The sequence below is a fragment of the Gastrolobium bilobum genome, unplaced genomic scaffold (genome assembly GCF_033153095.1).
Source record: "Gastrolobium bilobum isolate Gb01-03AN ecotype WA unplaced genomic scaffold, APGP_CSIRO_Gbil_v1 utg2184, whole genome shotgun sequence".
Lineage (NCBI taxonomy): Eukaryota > Viridiplantae > Streptophyta > Magnoliopsida > Fabales > Fabaceae > Gastrolobium > Gastrolobium bilobum.
Window position 1 is genome coordinate 238,201 of NW_026899222.1, and position 20,472 is coordinate 258,672.

Genomic DNA, 20,472 nt, shown 5'->3' on the forward strand with positions numbered 1-20,472 from the left:
ACAACACTCGTTGTAGGGACTCAAAAAAATGTTCGAAGGTTGCATTGTGTTACTTTTTAGTTCAAACTATTAGATTCGTTGGATTATGATTGTCATTTTATTGCGTTTAAAATAAATATTTGGGACATCTTATGTTTCTTTGCAAAATTTGTGGATATTATAAGGTTAGCTTCATTCTTTTATTAAATTATCAAATATTAAATATAATATACATTATATAAATTAAAAATATTATTTAATATCAAAATGTGTCTTAACGTGTCAAAATCTAACATATTTTATAATTAACGTGTCAAAGTATCGTATCGTATCTCGTGTCGGTGTTGGTGCAATATAAGAACCTATGAGCTCTAAAGCACCGATACGCAATTTTTTAAAAATTGTGCGTGTCGGACACCGACACGTTCCGACACGTGGTCAATATTTTGGGACACGCGGTCAACGCTCTGACACGTTTTTCTGACACGCAGTCAACTTTTTCCGACACGCGGTCAGCGATCCGACACGCGTCTGACATGTTTTTTTTCTTCTTAATTTTATTTTATTAACTAAAAATAAAAAAATTAATTTATAAATCAATTTTTTTTCTGTTAGGAAATTTACATGAAAAATTAACAAGATACAAAAAATTATTTTTGTTCATATTTATGTTATGAAATTTGAATATTTGATTGGTTATATGACTTATTATGGGCTGTTATATGTATTAAATATAAATTATATTATATATATTAAAAATATTATTAAATATCAAAACGTGTCCCAACGTGTCGAAATATAACATTTTTTAGAATTAACGTGTCGGCGTGTCGTGTCGTGTCCTGTGTCAGTGTCGGTGCATCATAGCCTATGAGACTATCAAAAAAAAAAATTCTTTAAAATTTATATAAAACTCTAAAAAAGGTGAAAATAGTGAGACTTGTTGGAAATCGACACACACACAAACGAAAAATAGAAAAGAGAAAGGGAAGAGAAAATCGACACAGTGTCTGTATTATATTCACCTCACCGATACTCGTTACAAGTCACTCAGATTATAAAGGAATATAAATATGATTTGAAAAACCTTAACAATAGCTATTCATGGATTCACGTCCAAACTATTAAAAAAATTAATAAATACAATGGCTCAGCAATGAGTCAGAGGCCAACAACAATACCAGGTCCAGTTGGCTTTTTGCTGAATCCGTCAACAAAGATCTCCAATTGAATACGAAGTATGAGCCATATCCAAAAAAGACTATAAAAAACCTATGAGGTTCTTCAAATAAATCAATGTTAGATCCTTTATATGCATGACATTGACTAAAAATCAATATCTAGCTATCTAGGATATATATGAAAACGATCAAGAGGAAATGACACCAACAAAATTGAGTCTTAATCTTAATTATGCATTATTTTACTGCTGATCTCCATTTGTATTACTGGTACCGTTGTTGTTTGGATGTGAACTCCCAACGATTGATGTTATAGCGGCCACAAGAGCTGCAGTAAAATTCGGGTCTGCAGTGATAGCAGCCTTAGCTCCATGTAATGTATCAGCAAATGATGAAGTTGTGTTTGTTCCCTGAGACTGATCATGTAAGCTAGAAAGCTTAGTTTGATCACACAGGGCATGTCCAAAAATATTAGGAGCTGAGATAAACTTTTGAGCCAAAAGTGGAGTTAGGAGACTAAGTTGGCCCTGTGGTTCCCTTTGTAGCTGTTGTGAGGAATTAGTAGCACTTTGAGTGAGATCCAATGTGATAGTTGGAAATGGGGCTGAGGCTGAAAGAGTTGCCATGTTTTGTGAGCATGGATTAAGTGCAGCACTTTCTAATATGCTTGGATTAATTAGTCCATCTGCACTAGGCATTGATCCTGAAAGAAGCATTGAAGCAGCTGCAGAAGTGGTTGATGCCATTGTTTGGGCAGTGGGAGGTAATGGATGATTATGCTGTCCTTCGTATGTAGTGATCAACACACTTCGATCGTCAGCACACCTTTGTACCTATATATAAATTATAAACTTAATTAACACTTGTTGGTACAACTCAATTTCTTTATCATTTCATGTAATTAGAGACAAAGTGTATTCCTTGCAATGGCTTTATATATAGCCATTTAACCAACTAGCCAAAGCGTCATTACCCATCAAGATTTTTTTTTTTCATACAATAATCGAACATATAACATCATGTAAATTATTCTAATCCCTCACCACTAGATCAATTATAGTGACTTTTACCGATCAAGATTTTGATCCCCCAGTAATAGTCACACTTAAGATATCATTTCTCATGCCCTTTCCTGGTTTTGTAGCAGCATTTAGGTTCCTTGTAATAAAAAGTAAAAAAATATATATATAACATTACTTTTTATCTAATAACTATAAATTAATTGTTGAAAGAGAAATTATTGTATAAACCTAATATATTTAAGTTGGGTGCACTAAAGTATTTACACTTCACTTTTATAAATAAATTTTATGTTCGCTAATTAGTAATGTGCTAATACTTTACACTTTATTGACTTAGTGCACTCCAAGTTAACTAAACTACGTTTATATGTAAGAATTTCTTAACAAATTAAGATTTCGGTTTTAATAAAAGGCAAAAGAGAGTATATTTTTGTAGGATGTATACTTGTTTGCGTACTGGACAACCAGTTCTCATTGTGCAACGATAATAAGCTCGTGGACAAGGATTCCCTTTCGCCATCTTCTGCCCATACTTTCGCCACTGGCATCCATCTGCAATCTGTAATAAAATTATCCTAAAGAAAATTAACCTAGCTACAATTATAACTCATAAATTGATGTTGTATTATCATGACACTAGAAAGCTATGCAACATGGGAATGGATCCTTTTATATATAAATTTTACATAAGATTGTCATGTATAAATTATGTGTTTGATTTTTTCTTTATAGAAGTATTAAATAGGTGGGTCCTATCAACATTTGTGGAGTCACCTCCTATAACAGGTCTGATAGTGCTCGAATTGGATTAGTCGTGTAATCGATGAACTGATAGTAAGGATGAATTTATACAGATCATGCAACATATATAACGTCACCACTAGCAAGGTTGAATTTGTTAATATATAGATAAATAAATTATGATCCTAATGGAGATCATATATATATTTGAATTTGCCAATTTTAGAATTCTTAGTTTACTAACCATTGAAGATTCTGATCTTGCTCGAACTGATACACGAGCTTTCTTGATCATTGACATGGTTTCTGATGCTTGATCCTTGAAAGAACTCAATCTAGGAACTTCGTTAGAGATCCACCCTGGGAATGCTTGTAATTCCACTCTGGCTTTTGAACTTTCCCTGCCAGAATCCAGTTTATATGGATCCAAAACAAGATCTTTGGTGGTGCAAATTTGATGTGTCTTACACTCCATCAATTCAACCTTGCTTTTGCTTTCTCGCAGTTCACCCTTTGAAGATTGCTGGGAAGACTCATCCTTTTCAGCAACACCCATTTCTAAAAATGACCTTGTTGGAACCATATCTTCTTTCTTATCATTCTCCCCTCTGACTCTGCTAATCTACACAAAACCAAATTCCTTATAATAAACTCATTATACCATTACTTTTTATGAGATTTCTTTGATAATCAATAAGTTCCAAAAAAAAAAAAAAAAATAAAAAAAATTACCCCATGGCTTTGCTGCATCTGCATTAGCTTGATAAGTTGCATGTGTAGAGCATTGTAGTTATTGTTAACCTGATCAACCAACTCTCTTAAACGTTGATTTTCAGCATTCATCTGGTGCAATTCAGCTATCAAAGCTTCAAACTATACCCATAGGAAAAAAAATTATTATTATATATCTATATATCTTAAATGCGTTACCTGTTTGATAAAATCAAATAAATAAAATATATATATATATATACGTTGACACAAATAAACATACCTCATTATTTCTCTTATCATCCATTGTTTCAGATGCTGCATGTTCCTCTATTGATCTTTTGCTACCAGTATTCTTCGTAAGAAGATCTAAGCTAGTCTATAAATTAACAAGCAGAACAGAATAATATATATCATAATATTAAGGTAGAAATCAGAAAGAAATAATAAGAGTTTGCCTACATCAACATGAAGCTCCACACTGTGTACCATTTGATCATCATCATAATCATCATCATTATTTTCCCTCTTTTTCTTCTTCTCAGAGAAGAAATCCATCTCATCCATGACAAGTCGTTTGCCTCTAAACGAATCACCCTTGACAATGGCATCATTCCAGGTGGCTTCCATGTTAATTATATAATTAAGCTTGTACTTTGTATTGAAACTAGTCTTATTTTGAAGAAAGTTGTGTGATGAGTATATCAAAGAAGAGTCTAATAGTTCTGCCCACAAATTTTTCAAACGAAGAAGGAATGAAGACAGACAGACAGAGAGAGAGAGAGAGAGAGAGAGAGAGATGTAATAAGTAGAAAGTCAGAGATAGAGAGATGCAATGGACTCGGCAATAAAAAGGGTTTTGACTAAGACCAAATATTATGAATGTAAGAATAAAGAAATTTAATATTGAGAAATAATTGAGAACTGAGGTAAGATGGTGCGTAAAGTGTCCACATGGCAGTTTTCTAAAGGGGGCTGCTATAACAAGAAACCACACGTGTTTTTTGAGACAGAGATTTTGACTTATAAACTGTGTCAGCATCAGCAGCAGCATCAAACATAAAATAACACCATTGACATTTGTTTTCGTACGTTTAATTTCTGTTTTCTTCAATGTTTTATCCTATCTTATTGGTGGCTTCGTTAAATTGACTCATCTCAAATGGTTTATCCTATTTTTGCAAGTAACAATCAAGTTATTTTTATTCAAGATTTGGGATTTCCTTCAAATGGGAATCAAACACAAATTGGAGATTGATTTATCTTTTGATTCCCATCTATTAGAAACTTCTTTTCGTAATCTTAATAAGGATTCCACCATCCCTTTTAGTCATTCTCAACGCTAAATGTTTTTTTTTCCCCTTTTCGGGGTAAGATTATATAATTTGTTGGTTGACATGGAAAGATTCTATATTGATGACTCAAAGGCATCTCTAACAAGGTGGGGTCCGCATAACGTTCAAGGTTGTTTGCAAGTTTCTTTGTTTATTATTTAAACGTTTAAAATGCAGGTTTAATATTTTTTTTATGTTACATTATTAGAATATATAATTCTCCTATATACACACACAATAAAAATGTGGGTTCCAATTTTTTTTTTCTTTTTAGTGAAACCACATATTTGTTATATGTGTAGGAGAAAAATATCTTCTCACGAAGATATTAAGGATATATTATATATAGCTGTTAATGGTAATAGGGCTGGCTTGAGGCTGTATTGACTTTTTCTACCGGCCATGCCTTACATGTATTAGAAATTAGGTTTAATTATCATAAATTTGAAAATTGGTGAAAAGAGGCGTTGGCGGCACCATAACATGACTTTGAGACGAAGGATTCAACATCTGCACCGTCCATGACGTTGATGCTTGGTCAACAACATTAACGGTCCAGCTCTCTCCTTCTTTTTCGGCTACGTCTTATACATGTCATGGGGGTACCTTCTCCTCCTCTCCATTTCTTTTCAGAAGGCAATTAAATTGCAATACTTGTTAGAGAAATAATTGTCACATATTCTACTATCTTATTTCTGTTACATGAGATAATTATCTAATGCAATATGAGATAAATAAATTCTTAATTGTTATTACCAAAAATAAAATAAAATTGAAGGTTAATTAAATTGCAATACTAGTTTTATATTTAAGATTAGTTGTTATAATTATTAATAAAAAATAGGAAAGTATGTAAGGAGGAATGAGAATAGACATTTTTCTACACACAAATTTTCATGCTAAACAATTGCAGCTACCGATTAACATATCAAGCGCTGAGCCACAGTAAGTCACTGTTGAAAATCTAATCATATAAAAAACCCCTAGACATGGATTTTGGGATTCAAACATGACTGCTTTTTCGGTGCACTGTGCTGATCAGTTGTTACTGTACATTAATGTAAAACCCATTTCGCGTTTTGTTGACATTCCTCGACAAAGAGACATGATGTTTTCTATACATGCCAGCTAAATGGTTGAAAAATTGAGGGTTACTAGGAAAAAGATCTATCGACAACATGGAAAATCTAGCCACGGACGGTACTTTTATTGTCTTTGATGCTCACTTGCTAAAATGGGTGCAGAATCTGCTGTAGTTACTTTTAAACTATTTTTTTTAGGCTTTATGACCCTTAATTAATAATTAATTACCAAATTGCCCTTCATTTAAAATTATTTCAAAAATTTACCCTCCCCAACAAACATAACATCAATCTGCCCATGTTTGACCGTTGACCACGAAGCCTACCCGGGTACACCATTACCTACCCGGGTAATTTTTGAAATTTTTTTATCTACCCAAGTATGTAGGAGTGTACCCGGGTAGAGTTCTTGAATCTGGGAAAATGGTTGAATTATTTACCCGGGTATGGATCAGTGTACCCGGGTAAATCGCGTCCAGAAACCCCAATATGTATGGGTTTCGGCCATTGTTGCGAGGTATAGGGTTTTTGAAACCCCAAATCTCTCTCTCTTACCCTCTCTAATCCGAAACATCACACATATTTCATCTCATCATTTCAGAAAGCTGAATCTTGGTGGGACATTGAGATTACATCTCCACACTCCCATTTTGTGCTCAAAAATCCGAACCAACCTCCAAACCCAAAACCTAGATCTAATTTTTGTGTGAAAGATGAGTTCAAGTCCAAACATGGTTCCTATAGTTATTTACTACAATGGGAGGCATTTTGAAGGTCCGAACGGTGTCCGATTTGAAGGAAAAACAAAAACGATGAAAATCAAAGTGGGCACTACATGCAATGAACTGAAGGGGAGAATTCTTCAAAAAATGGGGTCAGAAGGCATACATTCCATCCACCGCATGATAGCCAGGTTAGAGACTGTAGTGGATATGGATACAATATACTACATTGGAAACGATATAAATGATGATGAAGATGTGGAGTTCGTAACAGATGCCTTTGTTGAATGGAAAGTATTAAAATATATTGAGATATATGTTGAAGTTGATGTTGGACAATCTTCATCTTTACCAGTGCATACAACCACTACTGCACACTGTACCGGTCAAGAAGATACAGTTGTACGATCTTCTGCACCTCCTCAGGTAGCATTGGATGAGGATGAAGAGGATGAAGACGAGGACTATGTGGACAGCGAAGATGAGGGAGAACCTGAAAGTGCTATTCCAGAAGGTGATTCGTCAAACACTGACGTGGACGGTAATTTTGAGGCTGACATGAGCGCCGTAAGTCTCGGTACCCCAGCCTTGTCACCACTTCATGTCGACCCAGTCAGTAGTGGTAAGTTATTAAATTTGAACATTTGCTTTAGACAATTTATTATTTGTGGTGGTATTCATTCAGACAAATGAGAGTTGATCTTTAGATGCAGGGTCTGAGGAGCCATTCTGGAATGAAAGCCAACATTATTCATTCATTAACTGGGCGCACCCTAATGACGAGTTGGAGATCCTATATGGCGATGATGACTTGCACGGAGGTTGGAAGTTAGGAGATCCGTTATTTGTGCAACAAGAATTTGGGTCCAAACCAAAATTGCAACATGCTCTGAAGATACATTGTATGAAGGGGCGCAGGACAGCCATAGTTGAAAAAAGCGACGAGTCAAGATTTGTTATGAAGTGTAAAAATCATGCTGACGGTTGTCCCTGGTATATGAGGGCAATTAAGCCGAAGAAGGGAGCTAATTGGGTGGTCCGTAAATGGGGTCAAGGTCACATATGCCTAAATCAAGGCCTAGCACAGGATCATAGACAGTTGGATTCAAATGTCATTTGTGCGGCTATAATGAGTATGTATTCTACTGTGTATTTAATGATTCAGATTAATTGAGAATATGGTAAAGTTAATTTTTTTTTCCAGATATGTTAAAGGAAGATCCATCCACAAGACCAGCTCTGATACAGGAGAGGATACAGGGAACATATGGATACAACATAACGTACAGGAAGGCCTGGAAGGCAAAAATGAAGGCCATCGTTATGTGGATCATGTTTTCAAAATTCCAACCATTGCTAAAGTATATGTTGCACACTGGTTTCCTATTGGTAATGAATTGTTGATTCCATCCGTTGTTGGGCCTACTGTAATTCCGGATGCTCAGTTGGTACGTGCAAAAGGAAGACCAAAGTCTTCAAGGATTCAGAATGAGATGGATTGGGTCAACCCTCTAGCAGTCGGAGCAGATGTAAGCATTGCAAGCAAGTTGGACATAAAATTCGTACATGTCCATTGAGACTAAGACAAGCATGATTACGTATTGTTTTGTGTAGTACTTTGTTTTGTAATGACAATCACTTTACGTATTGTTTTGTTTCCTTGTACCCTAAACTTTATCTTGTATTAGTTATGTATTGTGTTGTTGAAATGTATTGTTGAACTGTATTCTTGTGTTGTTGAAATGTATCCGTTAAGTTTAGCGAGTCACTCGTTCCGTATTGTGCAATCCGAATGTCTACCATACCCATTTACCCCTTCCCCGAGTCAGTTAAGGTTATTGTATTACACATCAATTACCAAGATGCAAAAAAAATGGATTGAAGAATGTCAAAACCTCCGAGTATGGGCACCGCATCTCCGCCAGGTGAAGTAAATGTGTCTGCTCAAGAAGCGGCACAATGTCAAAACGCTCTAGGTCGAAGAATGCTGAATCCAGTGATTTCGGTTCGCAGATCTTCCGGGTCATGAAAAACTTCACGAACTTCTCGTGTGAAGGTATGTCATCCTCAAACAAATATCCGAACGTCAAGTCCGGAGCCTGACTCGAAGCAGCCTGGGGCTGAGAGGATGACGACCCATCGTGACGACTCTTGGTTCTTCTCTCGAAATGGGTCACTGGCAGCTTTGAAACGCGTCGAGAGGTCATTGTGTCACACTATTAAACTGAAAAAATAACCAAAATCAGAAATTAGATACATGTTAGGGTTAGGGTTAGGGTTAGGGTTAGGGTTAGATTCAGGGTTAGGGTTAGGGTTAGGGTAAGCGTATGACATACAAATTGATAAAATAATTCGGACAGAATCAAATGATATAAACGAAAATACAATGAATCAGAACAGAAATCATAACATAATTGAAAAAACTGAAAAAAAAAATGCACCTTTGATCGATTTCAATTGGTAGAAGGCAGAGAGGTTGCAAGGTCCGCGAATGATGATCAGAAACAAGACGAATTGGTGCAAGATTATGCCTGAAATCACTCCTCCAGCAGCTCTACTCGGGTACCCCTTTTGTGGGTTTTCGAAATGGGGCTGCTGGGGTATTTTAAAACCCTACCGTCGATGTTTACCCGGGTACACTGCTCCATACCCGGGTAAATAATTCAACCATTTTCCCATATTCAAGAACTCTACCCGGGTACACCCCTACATACTCGGGTAGATAAAAAGTTTCAAAAATTACCCGGGTAGGTAATGGTGTACCCGGGTAGGCTTCGTGGTCAACGGTCAAACATGGGCAGATTGGTGTTATGTTTGTTGGGGAGGGTAAATTTTCGAAATAGTTTTGAATGAAGGGCAATTTGGTAATTAATTATTAATTAAGGGTCATAAGGGTCAAAAAGCCATTTTTTTTAAGATATTTCAATTGGTTCATAGCTTCACGATTAGTCTGATTTGAAGCGAATCTCGGGATTAAGATTTTAAACTCTTCTCAAAGACAATACTGAGGAGAATCAAACATATACTCCTACCCCTCCACATGCTCAATTTTCTGATGCCAATTGAACTACCATATTTAGTAATTTTAGACTAAACTTTGGATAGAGGTGGTGAGCTTACTGTCGTCCCTTTCTTTCAAGCTTAGGTTTGACCTACTCTTTACTAATAATTTTCAATTAATTGAATAAAATTTCAATTTAGTCTTAATTTTATTAACATTATTATTGAATCATTTTAATATCATCATCTCCTTTCCCAAAAATTGAATGTGTAATTTCATAGGAAGTTCACTCTAAAACCTAATTCTTAGCTCCTAAACAATATGTTTAATTAACTTCCATTCGTCAATTAGTTGATTTTGGTTGTTTAAGTTACGGATAATGGAGAGAAACACAGAAGAGAAATACATTATACTGAGAGCTCAAAAACAACAAAGAGGATGATGGTGTCGAGTTCAGGGATTTACATATATCGAAGGCAAAATTGTGGTTCTGGATAGAGGCCTCTTTACAAAATAATATTTTAGTTTTTGGATTTTGGTGATCGTTATAGCCTATAGGTAATGAGGTTTGAAATGTTTTGTGGGTCAAGTTCATGGGTCATCGGTAGTAATATTGCAGGGATATGGTGGCTATGGTGATTAGAGCTGTCAAAAAGGGCTCAAGCCCTAGGGCCAGCCCATCAAGCCCTAGGGCCAGCCCATCAAACCCTAGGGCCAGCCCTATAAAATTTTAGCCCTTTATGTAATAGGGTCATTTTAAGCCCATCCTTTTAAAGTCCTTTCATTATAGGGTTAGGTTGGGGCTGGCCCGCGGGCTACAATATTCAACCCAATTTACAACAAAAAAATTTCATCAAAAGTTTTGACGGAAAAAAGAATTCCTTCAAAAAATTTGACGGAATATTTTCCGTCCAAAATCTTCGATGAAAATGTGACCCAATGAAAATTACAACGGAAATATTTTTTTTCAAAATTTTTGAGGGAAATGTATCTGTGAAACTTTCGACGGAATTTAGATTTCGTAAAGATTTTTGACAAAATATTTTTTTTCGTTGAAATTTTTTACAGAAATATTTTGGCTTTTTGACCCTTTTATCCTCCATTAATTAAAAAATAACCATTTTGCCCTTGTTCTGAAACTATATATCATTTTGCCCTTAATTAATCAATTAAAAGGGTCACTTAATCGATTAAGTGTTAAAATAATACAAATAATCGATTATTATATTGGTTTAATCGATTAAGTGTCGACAGTTCAGATCTCTAATAAGTTGGGAGCACATCACAGAATCTTCATCAACCATGATCAATTACTTCGCTCATTGATTCGATTCTTCTTCAATGTAGAGGTTGATTCATCACTACTAGAGAACATCTCACATGAAGAACACACTATCCCATCCAGCATTTGTCATTAAAAAAAAAAAGTGGACATACAGTCAAATCTTTATCTCTGAATAATTATTAGGAAAATAAATGAACCTTCTGCTTGATCTCTCTATGTATTAAAATGGACATTAAACATCTAGGATTATTAGGTAACAAAAGAATAGGATAAAAAAAGAGAAAATAAAGAACAAAAGATTTCTGAAATGGCTGAGCATAAATTTTATCATTATCAAGTTGTAGGGTTTGGGAACGGTGTGGTCCTAAAAATATGAAGGTGGTGATACTGAACCTATTTTGCTTTTCTTGACAGTGCATGCCTCCCTATATGAATAGTTTCTCCTATACTCTTCATCAACACCTGACAAAGGAAAACCATAAAGTTAATAAAGCCGTGCATTTTCCACTGTTAATTTATCATCCCACTCAATCAAACAGAACAAAATAAAATAGAAGTATTTTTTGTATCAAAAGTGTAGAAACCATGGAAGCAGAAAAACAACAAAGGACAGATTTTGTGCTGCAAGTAGCATACCCAGTTGAAACAAAAAAATAAAAAAAAATGTTACGCAAAGACAAACGAGTGGTTGAACTAGAGAAATGTCGTTTTTATTTTTCACATGAAAGCTAAGATTCCCAATCCCAAAACCCCATATTACATTAAAATAATGTGGAAAATGATCAATCACCTCCGCAAAGGACACCATCTGCTTGAAAGTCCTCGACTTTGCTCTTGATATTGAACCACTTCTTGACCAATGATTTGGGCCACGAAAGCTTCACCAAGAAAAAAACAGGGTAAACAATGCCAATCACAAAACACAAACGCAAATGAAATTTGAAGGAAGCTGGCATTTCTCAAACCTTGCTTTTCTTGGAGTTATCATCTCTCATTGTTGGGACAACTTCATATAGCTTTTGCACATCAAAGATAAAAAGAGAGAATAAAATTAACAGATTCCATTACATAGTTTACAAGACAGATGTCTCCACCAAAGAGCATCTCAGGCTAATGTGTCATTTTAATAAAAATCTTCTGTCCACGTGTCACACGCCCTTAACATCCTTCTCCTTAATGTTCATGCACGATATGCATATATCATCAGAGACCCACTTCTCTTCTCTTCATTCATACATCTAAGAAATTTCATAAGCGAGTTCTTATTAAAATTTCTTCTTTTGCACAGCAATTACAGTTGGGTGAGATTTTGTTCAATCAGGGCATAAGATCAATGGGGTCAAGGCAACAATTTAAGGAAGATAGAGTCGAGGCAGCTACAAAGCTTGCTGCTAAAGATATTGGTGATGTGAATAGGCAAAGGGCATGAGGAAGGGTATACGGAAACGAACTTCAAGCAAGCATGAGCTGAGGCAGCTGCGAAACTTGCTCCCAAGGATCTTGAAGACGTTAATAGAACAAAAAACAATGCATTTAATTCCATTGGGTGCTGAAAACTAACAACAACATGATCAATAGAGCCCCGCTGTAAGTGTTTTCTTTTTTTAATTCTATATGGATTCATATGCTCCCAACTTGATTAGAGATCTGAACTGTCGACATTTAATCGATTAAACCAATATAATAATCGATTACTTGTATTATTTTAACACTTAATCGATTGAGTGACCCTTTTAATCGATTAATTAAGGGCAAAATGATGTATAGTTTGGACACAAGGACAAAATGGTTATTTTTTAATTAATAGAGGATAAAAGGGTTAAAAAGTCGAAATATTTTCGTCAAAGTTTTTTACAGAAATAATTTTCGTGGGAAATTTTTAACAAAAATGTGTTCCGTTTAAAATTTTGAAAGAAATATCTTTTATCGAAAATTTTGCCAAAATTTTTTTCGTTAAAATTTTTTGACAGAAATGTGTTCAGTCAAAAATTTTGACGGAAATTTTTTTCGTCAAAAATTTCGACAAAAACTTTTTTCATCCAAAATTTCGACGTAAATTTTTGTGTCAAAAATTTCGACGGAAATTTTTTTGGTCAAAAATTTCAACAAAAACTTTTTTCGTCAAAAATTTGGTTGGAAATTTTTGCGTCAAAAATTTCGACGGAAATTTTTTTCGACGAAAATTTTTTCGTCAAAAATATTTACAGAATTTAGATTCTGTAAAGAATTTTGACGAATTTTTTTTTTTGTCAATTTTTTTACAGAAACGTTTTCTGTCAAAACTTTTTACGAAAAAATTTCTATGCAATAATTTTTTTAAAAAGTGACAATTTTCTAAAAATTATTTTTTTATATTTTTTCTAATAATTTCTATGCATCATTTTATTATAAATATTTTTTTTAAAAAATACATATTATTTTTTTAGAAGGCCCGTGGGCTGGCCCTAACCCATAGGGCTTTGGCCCGTGTGGATCTATATCATTGTGGCCTTTTTGGCTCTGCGAGCTTTTTGACCCTAACCCACTTGGGCTAGGGCTAAATGGGCCGGGCTGGCCCGTTTTGACAGCTCTAATGGTGATTTATGGTTTTATGCTATTCTTGATTGAGCGAGGGAATGCAATAATGTTGAATATTTTGATTTTTGGAAATGATGCATAAGTAATGGTCAAAGTATGGTTAGAAAGTATTAGACAGATTTTTATATGATTGGTTTATTTCTGAAACTCAAAAACCTTTAACATGGATTTTTTGGGAAACGCTGCATTTTCTCCACAATAATATTAGAGAATTATGCTTAAACTTTTGCATATGAAAAGCCTAGTTTCTAAGTTCGTTCCTAAAGTTTGCTTTATTTATTTATATTTTTTGGTGGATAAAGTTTTCTTTATTTATTATTTTGTTTTTGTTGCAAATTAATCTCACATAAAGACGTTGAATCTGTATAACACTCTTATGTTAATAAAGTTAACGTTAATGATATAAACAACACTTAAATGATTTAATAATGCTCAAAACAAAATTAAAACCAAAATACATTTGAAACTAAATTAAAAACTTGGAAAACGACGAAAATAAAGATTGGACCTTTAAGCAGCCATTTTTAAACTTGACTTAGTTTTTGTCTACAGCTCTATTTTCATGTTTGTCAGATTGGGCACTTCGTACATTATGAAATTGTAGCAACTCTATATAAAATGAAAAAATTAAGGAAAATGCGAAGATGAAAACAAATATCATAAGCGTATTTTTGTTGTTAATCAGTCAATAAATTGAATTGGGAATAATCACTAATCTAGTTAACGTTTCTTTGGGTTGGTAGTAAAATGATAGATACACAGATTTCTCCTGCTTGCCACCTGAATTTGTTCAATATGCGATGTTAGGCAAGGTCAAAATAAAGGAATAATCAAAACTACATGATTTCTGCCTGAGGGAACAAAGGAACTATGATATTACAATTAAAGTAAAACAATACAATTGTCAGGCCTATGTAGCTCTTACAAGTTAGCCATCAACATGGCTCGAATTTTGGCTCTCAGCTCATCAGAAACATTGGTTGTTTCAGGTGATTGAGATGGTGGTGACCTTGCATGGTGATCCGACTTGGATAATCCGGCAGAAGCCTCTCTGCTAGCACGGCCAACCTCACTCATTTTTGGCTTATCTGATTTCATACTTATCTCCCCCTCCTCCAAGTCTGTTTCTCTTTCAGCATGATATCTGCTCTTATGTTTTACATTTCTGCTTCGGTGCCAATGCTCATCATCAGATGAGGTATGATGTTTATGTGAATGTCGAGAATGTCTATGCTCATTATCTGACATACTATTCTCTCTATGTCGTCGTCGAGAAGAGTGATGCTTTTCATCAGAGGAACTATCGTATTTACGATGATGCCTTGAATGTTGATGCTCATAGTCGGAGGAGCTGTCATGCTTAGTCCCCTTGTCTTTGGAGGAGGAATGTCTTCTCTTGTGCTTATGCCTGTCCCGACTGCTGTGTGAAGATCGATGCTTTTTTCTGGATCGTTTGTGATCCCTTTTATCTTCTCTAATTTCTTCCTCCTCCTCCTCCTCCTCTTCTTCTTCCTCTTGCTCATGTTTACTAGATCTTGAGCGGTACCTTCGTTTTGATCGCCGTTCATTATTATCAACATTAAGCTTCTCCTCAGACTTGTGACTTTTATCTGAATTATCAACAGAAAGCTTATCCTCAGACTTTTGACTTTTATCTGAATCATCAACATTGAATGGAACAGAACTTCCTTCCCTTTCTTTACCCAAAAGATTCCCAATCTCAGCATCTGAACCTGAAAGTCCAGAGCCTGGTGGCTCAGCTGATAAACCTCGTGGCAGTTCACTTTTAAATGCTCCGACCCCACTTTTTATCATGGCTGCAAACAACTTTGCTCGTTTCAATCTCTCTGCCTTAAGCTTCTGCTCTTTAGTCATATGTGCTTCAGAGGAGTCCGCCTCACCTGCTGCTGCAATAGCTACTTTTTCTGCAATAGCTTTTGCAACAGGAACAGAAGCCCTAGCCTCTGCATTAAGATTTGGATTTTCCACAAAACCCTGCAGTTGAGATGAATACAGACTCCCAGAGTTGGACATATACCCACCATCACTTCCAATGCCTTGACCACAACCACTTGATGTCTTCGTAAAAACTTCTAAATTAGGATTTTTGATACCCCTAGTGGCAGCCTGAAGAATAACCGCTGCTGCCGCTGCATCCATGCCAACTGTGTTATGAGTTTGACTGTCTTTGGGATTTGAATCTTGACCATCCTTCTTTGACTTGCCAATAATCATCTTGAATTTCTCTTTCCGGTCCATATCATTGGGTAGATCAGAACCCATAGATCCAAATGAAAGATTGTCGCTTTCTTCATATACAGTGGTATTATTGTCCCCTGCACGTCCCCCTGACTTGTGTTTCTGGAAGCCCTTGCCTGGTAACTTAGACTGTAAGTAATTGGATAGACCAGTCAGTTGCAGCTCAAACTCAAACTCAAACTCAAACTTTACAATACGTTGAAATTAATAAGATGAACGTGTCCCAAAAAATTCAAGGAATAGACTCGCTGCACAAAATGCCTCCAGAACTCAATAAGATAATTACTAAAATTTGAATTTAATGCAGAAGGAAAATCCTTGAAAGGCAAAGATTAATAGCAATAACCATGACTGCTTTGAAGATTCGTAATTTATCACAATCAAACAGCAACAAATCATACATGCAATAATGTAAATATAAAGATATACAAACATACATGCCACATTCCCACAAATTTGCATAACAGACAAACACAAATATAAACTAATGACTAATGAGAATAACCAATATTAGGGCACTGCTGATAAGCTAGTGGCTGATGATGTCTGTCAATTAAATTATGTTTTTGCTTTAGAGGGAAGGGACAGGATAGGAGCCATTCTTAAGGTAGTAAAAAGCAACTAATTTCTCACTTCTCAGGGCATGATTAGAATCACATAAAACAGATAAAAAGTTCGCAGAAAAACTTGATTCTGAGAAACACACCTCTTCAGCAGTTTGAAGAGCTTTCAGATAGTACGTATGGTATCGATTAGATGGCAGAAGAAATGGGAACCTTCCATGAGCACGATCCTGTTCAGCAAGAACAGCCTCAAGTTGCTTGCCATTTTTTAAGATGAACTCAACTATCTTCTCAATAACTCTCTTTAAGTCAGACGGAGGTTCAACAACAGGTAGTTCAATCTTAGCTGCACTGGGGACAGAAGTTTGTGACTTGCCCACCGCATTAGACACTGAATCCAAGGCATCAACTGTTTTTGCCCTAGCTGCAGTTGCTGTCTTAACAGTGCTTATAGAATGATTCCGCTTTATGACAGGAACTTTTTCTTTCAAAGAGGATACTGAATTTTTAGAAATGCTTCCATCCTTCTTGGCAGCATCTGAAGAAGATTCTGCCTGTTCTGTTCCTGTAGAAGCATAAGTACTAACAGCATCAACAGCTCCCTCACATTTGTTTCTATCAAAGTCAAAGGTATTCTCAGTTGTACCATCCTCCTCCTCCCCCGATCCATACACAGATCCAAGCAAAGACAATGCACCACCTGTTTGATCAAGCCCCTGACTTCTATTCTTCTCCACAGTTGAGTTGCCATCATCTTTTTCAACTTTCAGAAGTTCTTGATGATCAACAAGAAACCTAAAATACACATGAAGATGATGATTGGGCATAAGGAACCCAAATGCTGGATTATCTCCTTGTTTCACCCTCAGAATAATTTCTGACTGGCTTCCATGTTTGCTGACAAACATTGCAGTTCTTGCAATAATCTGATGTACCTTCTCATTTGGAGGCTGCAAAAACAAACAAAGAAGGTTTCGTCGTCACTAAATGTGAATTTTGAATTTAACATAATTATAAAATCAGAAAGGGTCTTGCCAGGCAGAATATATAGATTCATAAATATCTTACTAAACAAACACAAGAAAACCTCACATATACTTGAATAATCATTATGATCAAGAAACAGAACTTTATGGAGATATGTTTCATCACATTTGCTCTCAAGAGGTAAAGAATCAACAAATTTCTATCATCCTAATCCCACCTGCACGGCCCCTTCTCATGACATCAAAAGGAAACAAGGTGCCTGTGAATGGGCTACCTTGAGTCACAAGAACTCCAAATATGCTCCGAGCATCTGAAACTTAGACATCATAAGCCTTAGAATAACATATGTACCCTATACAATTATCACCTAATCACATGGGTCAAACATGAAAGGTCAATTAAATGTTTAACATGTGAAAATCGCATGCTGAAAATAAATGTTAAGACTGAGGTTACTCACCAGGTTATGGAGTAAGCTTTCTGGTACTGGGAAGTTAGGACGAAAACCAGACTCTGTATCATTGTCCTTTGTCTCAGTGGACCCATTATAATTTTCATACGAAAAGGCAACAGCATTATAGCCAGCCGAATTCACTGGATCTGAACCATTGTCTATGCAAAGACAGAAAGGTAACACCCATCATCAGAATCACATATAATTCTCCATTGCAACAATATCGTACACCTAAAACGGTAATGGCACTCACACAGATGAAACTAAACATAAGTGTAAGCCAGGTGAAAACATCCTTACTTGTATTCTGACACAGGAACCGTAGCAAATTACATTCCATCCTGCAAATGTGGAGATTGTTGTTGCACAAACAAAAAGCACTCAACATAGTCTAACATGAAAGTTGGGGAAAAAAAAAAGTTGTTCCAAAATCCATTGAAAAAACATTTTCTGACTTGATAGACATTAGCCTACAATACACCATCACCTAGTTGCCTCAACTAAGTGTCATAAATAAACCAAAATATATCAATGTGTCCAAAAGATAAGAACAAGTTGAACAAACTTTGTTAACCTTATTCGTTTGAAGTTTATTTTAGAGACATATTAGAGAATTAAATGTGTTTCATCAAAAGCCTTCACTCTATACATAAAACATAATATTTTACAAAAGTATTCAGTATAAGAATAAAGAGAATAAATTCAAGATTATTATATAGACCAGAATATGACCAAAGCAAACCTTTCATCATGTAAGGACACATTCTAGCTAAAAACCATAAAGAAACAACATTAGCAACAAAAACCGTGCCTTCCAGCTAGGTGGAATAAGCTGCGCAGATCAATTGACACCGTTAAGCTCTTTCAAAAACCAAAATTTCAGTAAAATCATTTAAAGGTTTTTTTTCTTAAAGTTTTCTTACAACTTCCTCTACCCTTATTAATCAGACTATCTTCCATTTGATTGCATTGTTCTCAGTGTAGCCTCTATTAGACTACAATTAACCTTCAACTCTCACAAAATTTTCCAAACTTTCTCCTGGGAGCAACATAAAACAAGACCCAATAATCACCTTGCTGAAACAAAAATCATTAATCAAACTTCCCATCTCTTCTCGTTTGGAAAACATAAGTAAGCTCCGTCCAATCAACAACCAATACAATCCCATCAAGCAATTATAGTTAAAAAAGAAAATTACTTTGGGGAAATAAACCATAACAGAATTAAAACATGAAAATAGAAAGGGAAGGAAATAAAAAGAAAAAGCGATTATATATAATAGGTTACCTTGTGGTTGTTCGTCAGATGATGATGAAGGGAGATCGAGATAGCGTTGGTAATCAAGGTCAGCTTCGAGAGAAGGAGAAGTGTGATGAAGAGGACGGCGCTTTAGGCGGGGAGGAAGGGGACCAGGGAGAAGGTGGCGAACATCGTAGCGATCGATGGAGAGAGAGTTCCACTCCACCAGAGCTTCCGCTGAGTTCACGAACGCCGCCATGCCATCGTCATCGAACAGCATCGCATGCCGGCCAACCACCTCCAGATCCATCGATTCTCGACCCTCAGATTCGTTGATGATTAAAACCCACCAATTGATGGATCACAAACACATATATACATACACACACAGTCTCTCTCTCTCTCTCTCTCTCTCTCTAATAATGATGAACGGGATTGTGTTTGCTGAAATAAATGTAAGTTGATTTTGATGTCCAATTTTAGGATGGTTTTATCTCTGATTCTCGGACTGTACCCTACCTGTAAGGGCTAGGCCCACATTTCTGATCGAACTTTGGGCCTTTTGGCCCATTCGTTCTGCAACTCTGAAAATAATAATAATTGGTTTAGCTTCCTAGATTATAATAAGTTACACTTTGAAAGTCTTATTTCAATTTTTTTTTTAAAAATAACACTATATCATATCTTTTTTAAGTTACATATTTTAGATCAACTGATCAAGTTATAAAATTTATAAACCCATGAATTTTACATACTTTTATTATTCAATTTATAATTTCAAAATATAATGATTTTTTAAGGGAATACCAAAATAAACCTCAACTTTATAATCTCCCTACTTTTCATTTCAAAGATATATCTCTTCTGACTTTCAAATTAATTTAGTCAAGATGCAATTAATGTTGATGTGATAATTTTATAAAAAGGAATTTACTATAGTATTTTCTCTAAAAAATAAAATACCATTCAACCTTTTTAAAAACTATAAACTTTATGTTAAATATTATAAATTAAATGATAAAACTTACAAACTAGGTAATAAAAGCTATAAACTAATAAAGTTATAGCCTCTTTTTTTTAACTTAATTTGAAATTAAAAAAAAATGATAAATACTCCTTATTTTTTTTAAGGAATACCGGAGTAAACAACATAAAGGATATAACTCCCCTGCTTTAATGCATGAGCCAGAAAGAGAAAAGGTGGTGTTTATCCGTTGAATTATTAAACAGATGAACTCATCTTGGGTGGGTATAACGTATGTGCAAGGATCCCACTCCCACCTATATGATTTAGGCGATTCTCCATTTGGAACTGGAATGGAAAAGTTGAATTT

The 20,472-nt window shown here is 35.3% G+C and overlaps 2 protein-coding genes across 5 annotated transcripts; both read right to left on the bottom strand.

Annotated features, from left to right (window-relative positions):
* Nucleotides 1-1,402: 1,402 nt before the first annotated feature.
* On the bottom strand, nucleotides 1,403-12,053 carry LOC133288471 (WRKY transcription factor 6-like). Its single transcript, XM_061486225.1, has 8 exons — nucleotides 12,024-12,053; nucleotides 11,849-11,936; nucleotides 11,447-11,520; nucleotides 3,918-4,013; nucleotides 3,656-3,796; nucleotides 3,168-3,545; nucleotides 2,628-2,741; nucleotides 1,403-1,993 (listed from the first exon to the last, which is right to left on the bottom strand). The coding sequence occupies exons 1-8, from the start codon at nucleotides 12,051-12,053 to the stop codon at nucleotides 1,403-1,405; spliced, it is 1,512 nt and encodes a 503-aa protein (XP_061342209.1).
* A 2,270-nt stretch (nucleotides 12,054-14,323) lies between these two features.
* LOC133288452 (uncharacterized) lies at nucleotides 14,324-19,577 on the bottom strand. 4 transcript variants are annotated; one of them, XM_061486206.1, is made up of 5 exons: nucleotides 19,187-19,326; nucleotides 18,199-18,239; nucleotides 17,905-18,056; nucleotides 16,601-17,407; nucleotides 14,324-16,023 (listed from the first exon to the last, which is right to left on the bottom strand). In XM_061486206.1, the coding sequence occupies exons 2-5, from the start codon at nucleotides 18,236-18,238 to the stop codon at nucleotides 14,557-14,559; spliced, it is 2,466 nt and encodes an 821-aa protein (XP_061342190.1). In that variant the 5' UTR covers nucleotide 18,239; nucleotides 19,187-19,326; the 3' UTR covers nucleotides 14,324-14,556. The 4 variants fall into 4 exon arrangements, with proteins under 4 accessions (XP_061342190.1, XP_061342189.1, XP_061342192.1 ...); XM_061486205.1 differs by lacking the exon at nucleotides 18,199-18,239 and having other exon boundaries at nucleotides 19,187-19,577; XM_061486208.1 differs by lacking the exons at nucleotides 18,199-18,239; nucleotides 19,187-19,326 and adding an exon at nucleotides 17,662-17,754 and having other exon boundaries at nucleotides 17,905-17,944.
* Nucleotides 19,578-20,472: the final 895 nt, after the last annotated feature.

Coding starts and splice junctions, on each gene's coding strand:
- LOC133288452 (XM_061486205.1), bottom strand. CDS start 19,448: ATGGATCTGGAGGTGGTTGGCCGGCATGCGATGCTGTTCGATGACGAT. Junction 18,057..19,186: donor ATCTGACGAACAACCACAAG/GTAACCTATTAT, acceptor GTCTTTGCATAG/ACAATGGTTCAGATCCAGTG. Junction 16,024..16,600: donor CTCTTCAAACTGCTGAAGAG/GTGTGTTTCTCA, acceptor AATTACTTACAG/TCTAAGTTACCAGGCAAGGG.
- LOC133288471 (XM_061486225.1), bottom strand. CDS start 12,053: ATGAGAGATGATAACTCCAAGAAAAGCAAG. Junction 3,546..3,655: donor AGATGCAGCAAAGCCATGGG/GTAATTTTTTTT, acceptor GGTTTTGTGTAG/ATTAGCAGAGTCAGAGGGGA. Junction 1,994..2,627: donor GTTGTCCAGTACGCAAACAA/GTATACATCCTA, acceptor ATTTATATATAG/GTACAAAGGTGTGCTGACGA.